Source organism: Pteropus medius, unplaced genomic scaffold, assembly GCF_902729225.1.
Source record: "Pteropus medius unplaced genomic scaffold, Ma_sr-lr_union100, whole genome shotgun sequence".
Taxonomy (NCBI): Eukaryota; Metazoa; Chordata; class Mammalia; order Chiroptera; family Pteropodidae; genus Pteropus; species Pteropus medius.
This window is the reverse complement of record NW_024351729.1, coordinates 1,515,173-1,528,809: the sequence shown is the minus strand read 5'-3', so window position 1 is coordinate 1,528,809 and position 13,637 is coordinate 1,515,173. Positions and strand designations below refer to the sequence as shown.

The following is a 13,637-nucleotide window of genomic DNA, read 5'->3' as shown; positions in this document are numbered from 1 at the left end:
TATAAATAAGGCCTACAGATTAGTTAATAGTATTGTATCAATGTTAATTTCCTGATTGACAACCAGGAAAGATAGATGAAGGATATACCATAATACTCTGTATTATTTTTGCAAATTTTTGGAAAGTCTTAAATTATTTCAAAATTTAAAGTTTGCATTCTTTAAAAAAATTGACATTGCTAGGAAAAAGCTATTCCTTCACACAAAGACTTTGAGAAATACCATTCTAGAATATTGGGCAAGAAGCAGATGACTGAGGGTTGAAAGGTCATAAAATTAGCTTAGAGATTTGATGCATGCAGGACAGAAGAGATTTGTTTTTTGGCTCATCACCAAGTATTAAAATTGCTACATTTCAAAGATGAACAACTATGAAAAATATGGAACAATATTTCATCACTACAAACTAACAACCTACCAAAGAGATTTTACATTTCTTAAGTGATACATTTAAATATTTCTATGAAAAGGACCTGATGATAATTTAAGGATGTGGTCTAAAAAACATTTTCTTCTAAATGAGCTCTAACATTTTGTAAAGGTATTACCTTATCTTGTGAGTGAAGAAGATAAAGGACATCATCATACTTAAATCCTTCATTTTCTTGTAATTCCTTATGTAACAGATTATTCCTCAAGACAATGCACGCCAAGGAAAATGCCACTTCAACCTAAATATATGGTTTTCAGAAATTTATTATTCACTCATGGTTTATCAAATGACATTTTTCATTATACAAACATTTACATGGGATATACTAATTCAAAGATACTATGAAATCCATTGATTCCAACCTTCTCACTAGTAGAGAGTGGCATTTACAACTTCTGGAAGAAATGTCCCCTATAATTTTGAACAGCTGGGAAAGTATCCTTTGTGTGCTGCTCCAACCACAAGATTCCATCTGAGGGCATAGTTGTATCCCTTCCATATCTAACAAATTTTTTTCTTTTTTTTTTTAAATGCTTTTTTGAACTGCTTGTCAGCTATTGACCTTTGAGTTGTAAAGCTTTAGTGGAATATCTATCAATTTAAGCAAAGCACTGAGGAGTAGTACTGAGGAACATTGCTCTAGTTTTAGAGTCATTTATTGCACATTCTGAAGCCCTTTAGGAGGATGTAAATGAACCTTGTTTATTTTTAGGATTCAACAGGTAACTTTTTAAAATACTACACTATACATGCCTATGAAAAATGTTATGAATTTGAAAAACATGAATATTATTTCAAAAATATTTCTACTATAGAATCTTATTTGAGGAAAAGTATTGAAATGTATTGCTGTTCTGTTTTAACAAGTTTAAGAACTCATTGAAAATATATACTGAAATATAGTTGGATGCAATTGAAGTAAACTTTTGCCATTAGAATGAATGTTTGAAAATAAAAATGTATTTTTATGTGACATTTTTCATAGTCTTATGAAATTTATTTGTACTTTGAAAGTCAGTGTACATTTTACTATTATTCAAGCCAAAGAATTGCTAGCATATGCTCCTTCCTTTGTTTCCCTAATCAACTCTTGTAATAAAATAATCTTCATAGCAAGAAAAGTCACATAACTTACATCTTTTCTGATAACAAACACATTCTTTAAAGGAAATAATGCTATGTTTACTTATATATTTTCCTCCTAAGTTATTTTTCTTTTCTTATTTCCAACAGAGCCCTTATCAAATTTTGATGAGAAAATGTATTTTTTTGTTATTATTTCCTGCCTGGCCAACTATAGATGTCCTGAATTTCCAAAGCCTTAGTAAAAGGATTTGAGTGTCATTTTATTAAAGGCATTTTATTAGAAGTAAATGGAAGAATGAATGGCTCTTCAACAATGCATAGTGTCCATTCTTCATAATGTCCACTCTTGTGAAAACTGCAGCTGCCAGCCAAAGCAAACTACTTGGTAGAAGGTAGGGCTGTTTTGATGGTGAAGCACTGACAGGATTCACTTGTATTTAAGAAATTTTGTTATATAAATCACACATCTCTATTATCCCTATCCAATCTTAGCAACCAGTATCTGAGGAAGTAGGGAAGAAATTCTATAAATAATCAAATGTCTGAGGAATAAAACTTCTTTGATGAGTAAGAATATGACTTTTATATTAAATATGAAGAAATAATGTTTTAATAAAATTTACTACTATTTTTGTAGCAACTTTTTTTGTTAAAAACTTCTAGGATTTTGTTTAAAAGGTTAAATATTTTTATTATACTTGTTAACTTGCATAAAGATACAAATTATTCTTATGAAGTCATATTTCTGTTAATTTTTACTGTATTAGGAAAAAAAAAACCCTTAAAACCTTATATATACCTTAATGGTAGGAGATGGATGATTTCTCAGTAGTTGAATAAGTACAGGGAAGGCATTTTCCTCTACAACAAATTTTTGACTGATGGGATTGCTTGTATGGGCAACACCTGTAAGAATTCACATGTCAGTGAGATACTTTTTCCATCTTGGAAATGGTGAAGTCAAACATAGTTTGATATGTTTGATAGATAAACTGTCCTAGTATAATATGATTAGTAAATTACAAAAGGAAACACTATATCAACACTAATTTACCTGGATTAAGATTTTAAAAGGCAAAATGAGTAAACATGGACACTTACTGTTAGAGGTGTAGATAGTTTTCTAATAGTCACAAAACAAAGAAATCAGAAATGCTAGAATATCAACAAATAATAATATAATAACTATCATTTATTGAAGAATTATGCACAAGGTACTTAAGCTTATAATGCTGTTTTCCATAATTTTATTTTATTTTTTTTTCAAAAAAGTAGCATAAATCATCTGGTTAGAATTTCTGGATTTATTAAGTTCACACGCTAAAAGATAATCTTACTGTCTTCTTTTATAACCTACTATTTTAAATTGTAGGCTTAATCTAAATGAAGCAACTTAAGCCATCTTTCTAGTGACATGCATGAACATTTTTAATTCTTTTCTTTTGCCATAAATATCACAACACATATACAATGGGTTTATATTTAAATATAAATACAAGATTGGGCCTCTATGAAAATTAAGAGAAGCCAGCCACCTACTTATTGTGATCTGGGGAAGTTTGAAGGAACTGGAGGAAATAAAAGGAGCAAAGAACACTTTTGTTTTCTTGTCCGCTCCTCCCCGACTGGCCACCCAGGGATGTACACAAACATGGATTACATGAATATTCTTCATTCAGCTGACAAGTATTGAATGTCTAATACACCAGGCACTGAGGTAGGAAGTAGGGCTAAAATGAGGAATTAAAATATCTGCCCTTAACAAGCTTATATTCTATAGGGGAAGCAACTATTTAAAAAACATGATTTTAATACTGTGCAATAAATGCTTTAATAAAGGTATAGAAAAAGGATACGTGAAGCACAGAATAGGGATTGCTCACTTCATAGTAGGTAGAAAAGGGGTAGGAGAGGAGATTTCAAAATGTGAAGATGCTAGAGAGAGATCTCAAAAAATGAGTACTTTTAGTAATGATTATGATAGTGATAATGGTGATGTTATAAGAAGAATACCCTCAAGTCTTGCCTGAATCTTCACATGGTAATAATGGGATGGAATTCCATTAAATTGGGAAAAGAACCACTACTAGCAGTAATATAAGAGGCTATACTAGGGATCCAGCCCAAGGAAGAGTATCATCTTAGTACTGGAGTTAAGTTAGTTCAAGTGTGAAGGCTGCTCTAGACTTGTCCTAACAAAGCTTAAAAGCTAGCTATGACAGGATCAAACTGATCCCAAGTAACTTAACTGCATGACAACAGAGCCCAACTCTTTAAAGGAAAATAATAAGATCAATTTAAAACTCACAATGTCCAGCATTCTATCAAAACTTATTATGTGTGATTTTAAAATATGAACTACTTAAGATAAAATTGACAAAATATATACCGGAAATATATAAAACATTGCTAAGAGATATTAAAGACCTAAGTAAATGGAGAGATTTACCATGTTTATGGATTGGAGGACTTGGTATTATTGGGATGTCTGTTCTCCCCAAATTTATTTATAGATTCCATGTACTTCCAATCAAAGTAATAGAAGATATTTTTCAGAAACTGACAGGTTAATTTTAATGTTATAAATATGGAAAGACACCATACACTGGGAGAAGATATATGCAAAACATATTTCAACAAAAGACTTACATCTAGAATAAGTAAAAATGCTTACAACTCAATAAGAACAATAAAAATGGGCAAAATACTTTAACAGACACTTCAGAGAAGATACATAAATGATAAATACATAAAAGATGCTCTACGAGAAGCAATCTATGATCAGCCCCATACATTCATGAAAGTAATTAAAGAACCCAAATTTTTACTTTGGTAAGTCAATTACTGACAATTCCACATTTTCCAGTTATTCCAAAAATGTTAATTCCTCTATAATGAAAGGAACAACTAGATCCTAGTGGTCAATTTACAAACAAAAAGAATCATTAAGGAAAGAGACTAGAACTGAAGAATGTGCTCCATCATTAGAAACACTTCAATACCTTCAAAAACAGAGTGCTCAAGATTCAATGGAAGAAATATTTTTCTCTTAAACCTAAAATTTGAGAGTCTTTGAAGTCAAAATAGCCAGGGCCATTATCCTTTCTAACTAGAGCTCAGAAGCAAGACCAATATAAAAATTTTAATTACATATGGTTTAGAGCTCTAACAGGACAGAGAGAATGAGAAGTATCTTGTTGTTTTAAAAATTGAGAATAAATTTACAAACCAATACAAATGGATCCCACTGCTCTGATGACACTCAGAAGTGTGCCTTCAGCTAGTTTACTAATCCTTAGCAAGCGAACCAATGGTGCAATTCCATTCCCTTCACATATTTGATTTTGATGCATCCTGCTGTCCTTACTTAGAGCTATGACTGCTTCACCTCCTAGTAAAGAAAAGCAAGAAACAAGTGTGATCTCCAATGTTCCTGTTCTACATTGTGCAAATTTATACATAGAAAATGACTCACCAACATACTGCATTTTAGCTGATGGTGACAAAAGCATATTTATTATAAAGTTGTATCCAATCTGTTCTGCCATATACTTCTGTTGTTTCAGTGTTTGTCCTGCCAAGGCCCAAAGTGCTACAGCTCCTTGTTCCTTAACATCTATTTGAAATGCCTATTTAAAAAAATATTCATTCATTCAATGAGCAGTTATTTAACACTGTAGGAATGTCTGTCTTATAAAATGTCTATTCCAGAACTGATTTTGGTTTTCATTGTATGAAATTCAATATTGAATACAAGGAATGACAATCATAAAATTCTTACCTTGAGGAGTTTTAAAAGGTATTTACTTAATGATCTTTCCAGAAATGCTCTTTGTATAGAAGGGTTGTAACTTGCTAGTGATTCCACAGCCATTGCACCCTTCACTTGGACACTAAGGTGCTTCCCTTTAAAAAGGGCCACGAGAGGGGGAATGGCTCCTTCCATAGCCACAGCATTCTGAACATCCTTATTGTCACGTGCAACCTCAGCTATTGTAGCAGAAGATACAGCCTTCAACACATCTTCAAATGAATTCAAGAACCAGTTATTAACTCTTTTAAAAAGTAAGAATATGGAAGTACAACACAACATCAATTTCCCATATTACAAAATCAAATTTATAGTTTATAGAAAATTTAGAAAATAAAGAAAAATAAAATTGTCCAGAAACTTACCACCCAAACACAAACATTTCATTTAATCTCGTCCACTATATTTATGAATATAGATAAATTTAGATAGTGTTATAGACATTTAATATAGTACTATAAACACAATGCCTTGCATTTTAATTTACCAGTATAACATTTTCCTATTTTTTATGAACATCAGTGTCTTCTAAATATTCCATTAATGGGTGTATCACATTTCCTTAATCACATTTTTAAAAATATATGCTGTTTCCAACTTTTCACTGTTTTAAACAATGCTATGGAGAAATGTTGGCACACAAAGTATTTCCTTCCTGTCTCCCCTTAGTGGAGAGTCCCAGGAATTACTGGAATAACTTAACATACCCCAGTAATTTTTTTCAAGAATCAGAGTATGACAGTATCAATGTTACTGTAGCTTTTAAAATATAAATATTATCATTAAGAATAAATACATAAATTTTGAAATTTGGTAGGCAAAAAATGGTGTCTCATTTTATTTATATGTGTTTTTGCTCACTGGTGAGTCTAAACATTTTCATATATGCTTATTAACCAGTTGCATTCTTTAAAACTTACAGAAAATTGCAAGAGTAAGTCAAAAAAGTCCCCTAAGATTTAGCAACAATTGATGATTTTTGCACACACTAACCTTTATTACAATGTTCAGAAAAATATCCGAATCTACAACTCTCTTCACATTTATCAGTAGAACTATAAAGAAGAACTCTCTCTACTTCTTTATTTCCTTGTTTATCCAATCATCAAGATGAGCTCTGGGATTTCTATTTTATTCAATGATTTATATCTACTAATTTATTTGTATTGATACTCAAATTGTCTAAGATTTGGCAATTCTCCATGACTGTTCAACTTGAAGAGCCAGTGGGAGCCCCTTTGAGTTAGCCTCTGTTTCTATCTTTTAGATATACCTCCGTCATCATTTTCTTTTCAGCATTTTTTTCACTTTTCATCACAATGTGATGTTTCAGACTTATTGCATACTTCTTCTACGCTAGCCCTGAAATCAACCATTTCTCCAATAAAAGAAGCTCTGGAATTATATATTTCCAATTTTCCAATTCCAGTCCAAACCCACAGTATTTTTAATGCCTTCCCAGATTCTGCACCAGATATTTTTTTCCTTCCCAGATATTTTTTTCCTTCCCAGATATTTTTTTCACAGTGAGAGCCCAGTAATATCAAGATATTTATTCATATGCTTAGTCCTACAATACTAACAGATTCAGAGCTGTTTTACTCATATCACTATGAATACAAATCCACTAAGAAGAATTCAAGATATATTTACAGTTGGCTTTTTTTTTCTCTTTCTTAGATATGTTATGTAGTAAAGCACTATATTCCAAAGATACTAGTATACATTTCTTTTCTTTTTAAATCTAGTTATGTAATTCATTTAAGATATAATTGGGTTCATTTGTTTCTGTTTGTATTCAATTTTAGTTTTCCTCTTGTAGTCTTGTAGGCTTAATGTGTTTTTTTAAAAATATGTAAGACTTCAATATGTTTTCAAAAGTCAAAACTACAAAAAAGTGTTTTTGGATTCAAGAAGCCAGACTTTCTAAATCTAGCATTTGTTCTTTCAGAAATTATCTATTCAGGTTAATTATTTTATTAAGGCCTTATTGTTCATGTCAATTTATATACCCAAGTTAATAAAATATGTTGACTTTTTGTCATGAATATTTTTTATCATTTAATCATTTATTGACTCAGCAAATATTTTATTGAGTAGCTACTATATGCCAGGCACTCTCCTAGACACTGGGAAATGGTGATGAACCAACAAAGAAAATCCTTGACCTTGTGGAGCAAGGTCAAAGGCCAGAAGTATGAAATAGCAATAAGTTCAATATTATTTGAGAGTAAAGTAAGAGAGGGAGGGAGTGATAGGAAGGTCATTTCTTTTTGAAATAGAAAGGTGAGCAGGACTTATAGGCTATGCTAGAAATTTGGACTTTAGCCTAGGTGACAAAACAACAACAACAACAATAATTTAAAGAACAGGAAAGACATGATAAACTTTGCATTTTAGATGAACCACTAATAACACTTGAATGTTGTTAATAAAATTAATAGAGTGTGGGGGAGCTGTTTTTTCTCTTACTCCATATTCCTGTATCAGTCCAAAATGTAGCAATTCCTCCTCTCACCTCCCATTCAGGAATGTTACTCATTCCTCCCATGAAAGGGATAGTGAGTAACATTATTTCTCAGATTGAAGAATGAAACATTCAAATGCATGGCTTAGGTTCTTTTTAGCAATATCTTTTTGCTGTTTTCTCAAAACAAGCTTTCCAGCAATAAGGCTGAAATTTTCACCTCTGTTTGATTCCTGTGTCTATCCATTGGATAGAAATTCTAAAGGGTGCTGTTTTAGCACCTCAATAACCCCAATAATATGAGCTTTAAAACTCAGAGGATAAATTAGGAATTTGGCTAGAGAACTGTGAAGAATAGATGATAACCATAACGAAGTTCTTAAGAGTAAGTAAGATTGCTTAAAGAGAGTTCGCTTTGTGAAAAAAGCAGCAGACCAAGAATAGAAGCTTGAGGAACTCCAACTTTAAGAGTTGGGTGGAATAAACCTAATGGTGGAGGTAATCTTTACCTAAAACTCTTAGGAACCAGATTTCCAAAGTTTTCAGATTTTAGAAGGTAATGAGTACATATGAACATATTTCAGCAGTGAAAATGTAACAGTCATTCTAAGAAGGATAAGTTGCTCTTTAAATTTTGCTCAGATAGTTTGAAATTGAAAGCCTTTTGTATGCTTTCTGTTACATATTTAAATTTCCATGGTGGTATCATGTAAACCTTTATTAATACCATGGAGCAAGACAAGTAAATGCCATAGAAAAGATGAAATCAGAAAACATACATGCATGCACATACGTATGTGGAACAAGCAGCTAAAGATGAGTGAAACAAAGGCCTAAAATAAAGCAAACTCAGCAAAGTTTGAGGAACTTCTGGAAATAGGGGTTAAGACAAAGGAGATGTTAACAAATCCACAGTCTCAGGGAACTGCATGTGAATCTACTTTGTGGTCATTTTACCTTAATGCATAAAATTTTAAAGTGGTTCTGAAGAGTGAAGAAGATATTGGAATTAATAAAATTCCTTTGTGATCTGCTATAACTTAACAACTCAGTTAACATCCTACATAGTTATTTGTTAAAGTACTAAAATTAGAAATGTAGCATTTATAAATTGTAAAAGTAGAAAGAAAAAATTAAAAACTTTTTTTCAAAATTAAGTTCTTCCTTGGTGTAAGGAGATAATATAGATTACATTATTGGATGAATTACTTTTATTTAGGTTTCAGGTAAGGCAAGAGCCCCCAAAAGAAATAATTTCAATATTTTATTTCTTTTGATTTCTTTCATGAATTCATTTATTGTTTATTCAAAATGCCTCTACAACTTGTGCTTTGTTCAAGTATCGTAGGTTGGAGGATGAAAAAGAATAGGGAAAACCTAGTCCCTGTCTTTAAATTTTAAGGAGATAAAACACAAAGAAAAATAAAGAACAATTATAAATAAGTAAAAATTCTATGGTTAAAATATTCATAAAAGCTGGCTTTCTCTAATGTTATTCTTAAATAATGAAGTAGAGCATTGTTAGTAATGGAGAAAAACTTAGAGGAATTTGTGATGAAGAGAAAGGACTTTCAAATGATTTCTCTATGTGATAGAGGCTCTTCGAAAATGATAATTGCTAAATTTGAAGTTCTAAAGTAAAAGAAAGCCCTCTGCAGTAATCCCATTATCCATTACCTTGTCTAACATTGTAACCAATATATTTATTCTGTATTTATTACTAGAGAATGAGAACAAAAAATTGATAAACTGAACAGGAAGAAATATGAACAAGCTTTCCCCCAATTTTTTATCCCCTCAGATTTGAAGATTACACTGTTATGTGTATGTTCACTGGAGTGAGATAATTGTTACAGAACCTAAAAAGATCATTTGCAGTGGCTACCGAAACTCCCTCCTACGTTCTGGTGTTCTTGATACTGATATCAGGCACTTCAGAGTCTGATAATTAGCCTAATAACGAAATGACCTTTTTGATATCGATATCTAATAGAAAATCTGAAGACTTGATGCAACTTGAAAAATAGCTTCCTGTCAAAATGTGTGTTATACACACAAGGAGACATCTGCTTGAGTCCTGGGCCTATTAATTGCATTATTTTCATTATTCATGCCAATATTTCCATTTAGAAAAATGTTTAATTGAATATTTTTTAAAACTATGCCTTTGAGAGTCAATTCCTATTATAAACTAGACAGTTTAAATTTAAGTGTTCTAGATATTTAGGTTATATTGCATATGTCTAGATCCATTCTAAGATAAATCCAGGACATCTATTCATATAGGACATGTCCAAACCTGTGTTTACTCACTTAATATAATATATCTGGCCACTTTAAAATAATACAAAAAGAGAGGCTCACCTGAATCGGAACTCAGAAACGTGATAAGGTATTGGATGCCTTTATGGTCTCTCACTGCTCTTTGGTTGTTTTCATTTCTCATACATAATACCCGTAAACAGTGCATTACATTTATTAGCACATTTTCTATGTCTAACTTCAAGAGATTTATCAGAGCCGGGATCCCATTCTAAAAATAAACAAAAATTTTAATTACAATTAAATATATTTGAGATATACACAATATTTATTTATAAATACAACTCTATAATCTTGCTGTAAATACCTGCTTGTTTAAGAGAGAACAATTATTCATAAACAAATGTGTCTACTGATATGTCACAGTAAGTGACAGTTAATCCAACTTTGAGAATATCATATGCTATATGTTAAGGTAAGTATTTTATAAATATATTTTTTTAATAGCCTCCTCTATACCAAAATAAATTTAGGCTGCAAGTTTACTGTAACAGTTAATAAATATCTAAAAAGTAAGCAACTGAGTAAGATCAACTGAATACAGTGCCCATTTGGAAATATTTGCCACTGTAGACATTGCACTCATAATTGGTAATTAGATTTGTGCAACAAAAAAATGTTTTTTTAAATGTGAATATAATTTCCTAATTTTAAATGGAGTAAATATGGCATTTCTCCCTATTAACAGAAATAATGCAAGAGTAATAAGGAATATAAGAAACAGAAATATAACCTCATTTTCAATAAAGCTAGAAGACATCTGTAATGTTGAACCATAATAAATATGTAGGAATTGTCAACGGGGATGAGAGAGATCTCCCATGGCCACTGGCCATAGGAAATGCTGACAGAGCCCAGTTTTTCAAAGTGAGTGGTACTACCTGGAGGGGCAGAAAAAGAAACACAATTCGCTGTCTGGAATGATAGGAATGGGTATGCAGGATGGCAGCAGATTCTTTTCTGGACCAATTTGGCATAAAGTTTCCAAAATCGAGGAAGACGAGGATGAACAAGGAATTATACCAACAGGGTATGTTTGGAAGAAGTCCATTGCTGAGGTGAAAAGGAAGAGGTAGGCTTCACATTGTGGAGAAAATAGAATCTACATTGTGAGGTGCAATCCACGAGTCTCTGTTAGGGAAAAGTAGAACTAAAAGGACCATGCACACAACCCTATGGCATTAAGTTTTATTCTTGCTGGCTTAGAACCTGAGTCTAGGCCCTTTCCCACATATACTTCCTCCAAATAGTTGGACCAGAAAGAATCTAATTCAAAGATGAGTAATGATCAAAAAAGAACTAGAACAGGTTCTAAGAAAATAGGGAAAACTTATGACAGATAAGGAATGCTCATCAGAAAAATATTGTCACAAAGCAGAAGAAAATTGTAACCAAAAGTGGCATATTATTATGAATGAAAAAAACGAGGCAGTTAATCACCTCTATAAAACAAAAGTGCACAGGAGAGATCCCAGAGCTCAGGGAAGATTTTTTGAGACAGTGAGAGTTAAAACAAGAGCTGGAAAAGCTCAGGAAAGATGTAGAGAGATATAAAAGCCAAATTGCAATGCACACAAAAATAATTCTAAAAAAGCATAGCAAGGGACAAGGAAGGCAGGATTGAGAATAAAAGAAAAATGAAATAAAATGAAACAATGAGTGGAAAAGGACTGGTACAATACACAAATAACTGGTATTCCCAAAGGGAAGTAGTCAGCTAATTAAGTGATCAATAAATTCCATGATCATTTTTTGACTTTTATCTTACAACAGCTTTTGACACTATTAATCATTCTCTCCTCTTTGAATCACTTTCTTCATTTGACTGATAAGACAACTGATTCTTTAGGTTTCCCCCTTCCTCACTGGCTATTCCTTCTTAGTCTCTTTTTTGGTCCTTCCAGATCTTTCAACTTTCCCACAGATCCTGGTGACTTAATTTTCAAAGAATAATACAGAATATGATTACTTCTCACCATTTCCACTGTTACCACCCTGGATCAAGACACAATCATCTGTCACTTAGATTACTACAATAACTTCTTAGTCTTGCTGCATCTACCTTTGCCTACCTATTTCAACACAGAGGTAGAGTGATATAAATTTCTTCATAGAACTTCCCAGAACAAAATCACTGAAGAGCTTAACATACTAGAGTAAAACCCGAGGTGTCTAACAATTGCCCACATAGCCTTACATGAAGTGGTCCACCATGACCCAGCGAAGAGTGTCTCTTAGTTCTCCTCAGCTATTTTTGCTTTCTTGCTATTTCTTGAACATGCCAGACACACTCCCACTTCATTTGCTTTGCCCTTGTTTCCTCTGATGAGAATGGTCTTCCCAACAGAAAACTATGACACACTCCTTCACCTATTTTAGGTCTGTACTCAAATGCCAAATTATTAGTGAATTATTTTTCACCAAGCTCCCCAATCCCATTTCCCTGCTTTACTTTCCTCCTTAACACCTATTCTCATCTAATATTACATACTATGTAATTGATTTGCTTGCTTTGTTTATTGTCTTGTTACCCCCAACTAGAATAAAAGCTCCATGAAGGCTGGGATATTGTCTGTTTTGTTCACTGCTATATCTCCAGCATCTACAATAGTATCTGCTATATAAGAAACTCTCTGAAAGTACTTGTTATATGAATGAACTGAAAGAATATTACAGAGATGTAGTATTTAAAGATATAAATTCAAGAAAACTTTCTGAAAATAAAAGAAGATGAATGTACATGTTGAAAAGTTATACCACATCCCAGGAAAAATAGCTAACTAACGTTGATGTGTAAGTCCTAGATTTTAAAGATAAAGGAAAAAAAGAAAGAAAACATTGACTATATAGTAGAAGATTTAAAAAAATATGACAAAACTAAGATTAAACATGTCACATCAATAAATGAGTTACACTCAATAAAAGTGAATGACAAAGCAAAAACTATACTGCGTACAAGGGACCCATTTTTTCTAACTCTGGGCAATACTCAGAATCACTGAAGATTATAAAATCTAAATATATAAGACTGACTGACTGACTAACTCCGAAGGTGGGTTGGGGGTTTTCTTTATTTCTAATATAATTTCCAAATGATTGATAATAAACCAACCAACCAGAAATAACATAAAAAGAGAAGGATAGGCAAAGCCAGATTAAACATGCGAGCACAAAGAAAACAGATCATAAACAAATTTTTGGACAAGACAGAATTCAGGGCAAAAGTATTACACGTGAAAAAAGGGTGCATTTTATAACACTAAATGACTCAATCTATAATGAAGAAGCATTACCTGAAGAGAACTAGAAAAATAATATTACTTATAAATATCTGTTAAAAGGCCTTAAATAATACATTAGCAGACATAATAGGTGGGTTTTATTTGAGGAAATACAGCATGACAAAGATTGCTTGGTGTTCACAAAAACAAATTTTCTAATTCTGGTACACAATTGGACTACATTGCTCAGGTAGAATGGAAATAGCTAAAATGACAGTGTTTCTTGTAATATCTTCT

The 13,637-nt window shown here is 32.1% G+C and overlaps 1 protein-coding gene across 5 annotated transcripts in view; it reads right to left on the bottom strand.

Moving 5' to 3' along the window:
• ANKAR (ankyrin and armadillo repeat containing) overlaps window positions 1-13,637 on the bottom strand; it is a 47,667-nt gene that overhangs the window by 9,246 nt on the left and 24,784 nt on the right. For all 5 annotated transcript variants that reach the window (XM_039844226.1, XM_039844228.1, XM_039844230.1 and 2 more), the window contains 6 exons: window positions 10,162-10,330; window positions 5,301-5,542; window positions 4,995-5,148; window positions 4,749-4,910; window positions 2,319-2,425; window positions 549-671 (listed from right to left, as the gene is read on the bottom strand). In XM_039844226.1, the coding sequence (XP_039700160.1) occupies window positions 549-671; window positions 2,319-2,425; window positions 4,749-4,910; window positions 4,995-5,148; window positions 5,301-5,542; window positions 10,162-10,330 (957 nt within the window). The remainder of the gene's footprint in view (window positions 1-548; window positions 672-2,318; window positions 2,426-4,748; window positions 4,911-4,994; window positions 5,149-5,300; window positions 5,543-10,161; window positions 10,331-13,637) is intronic.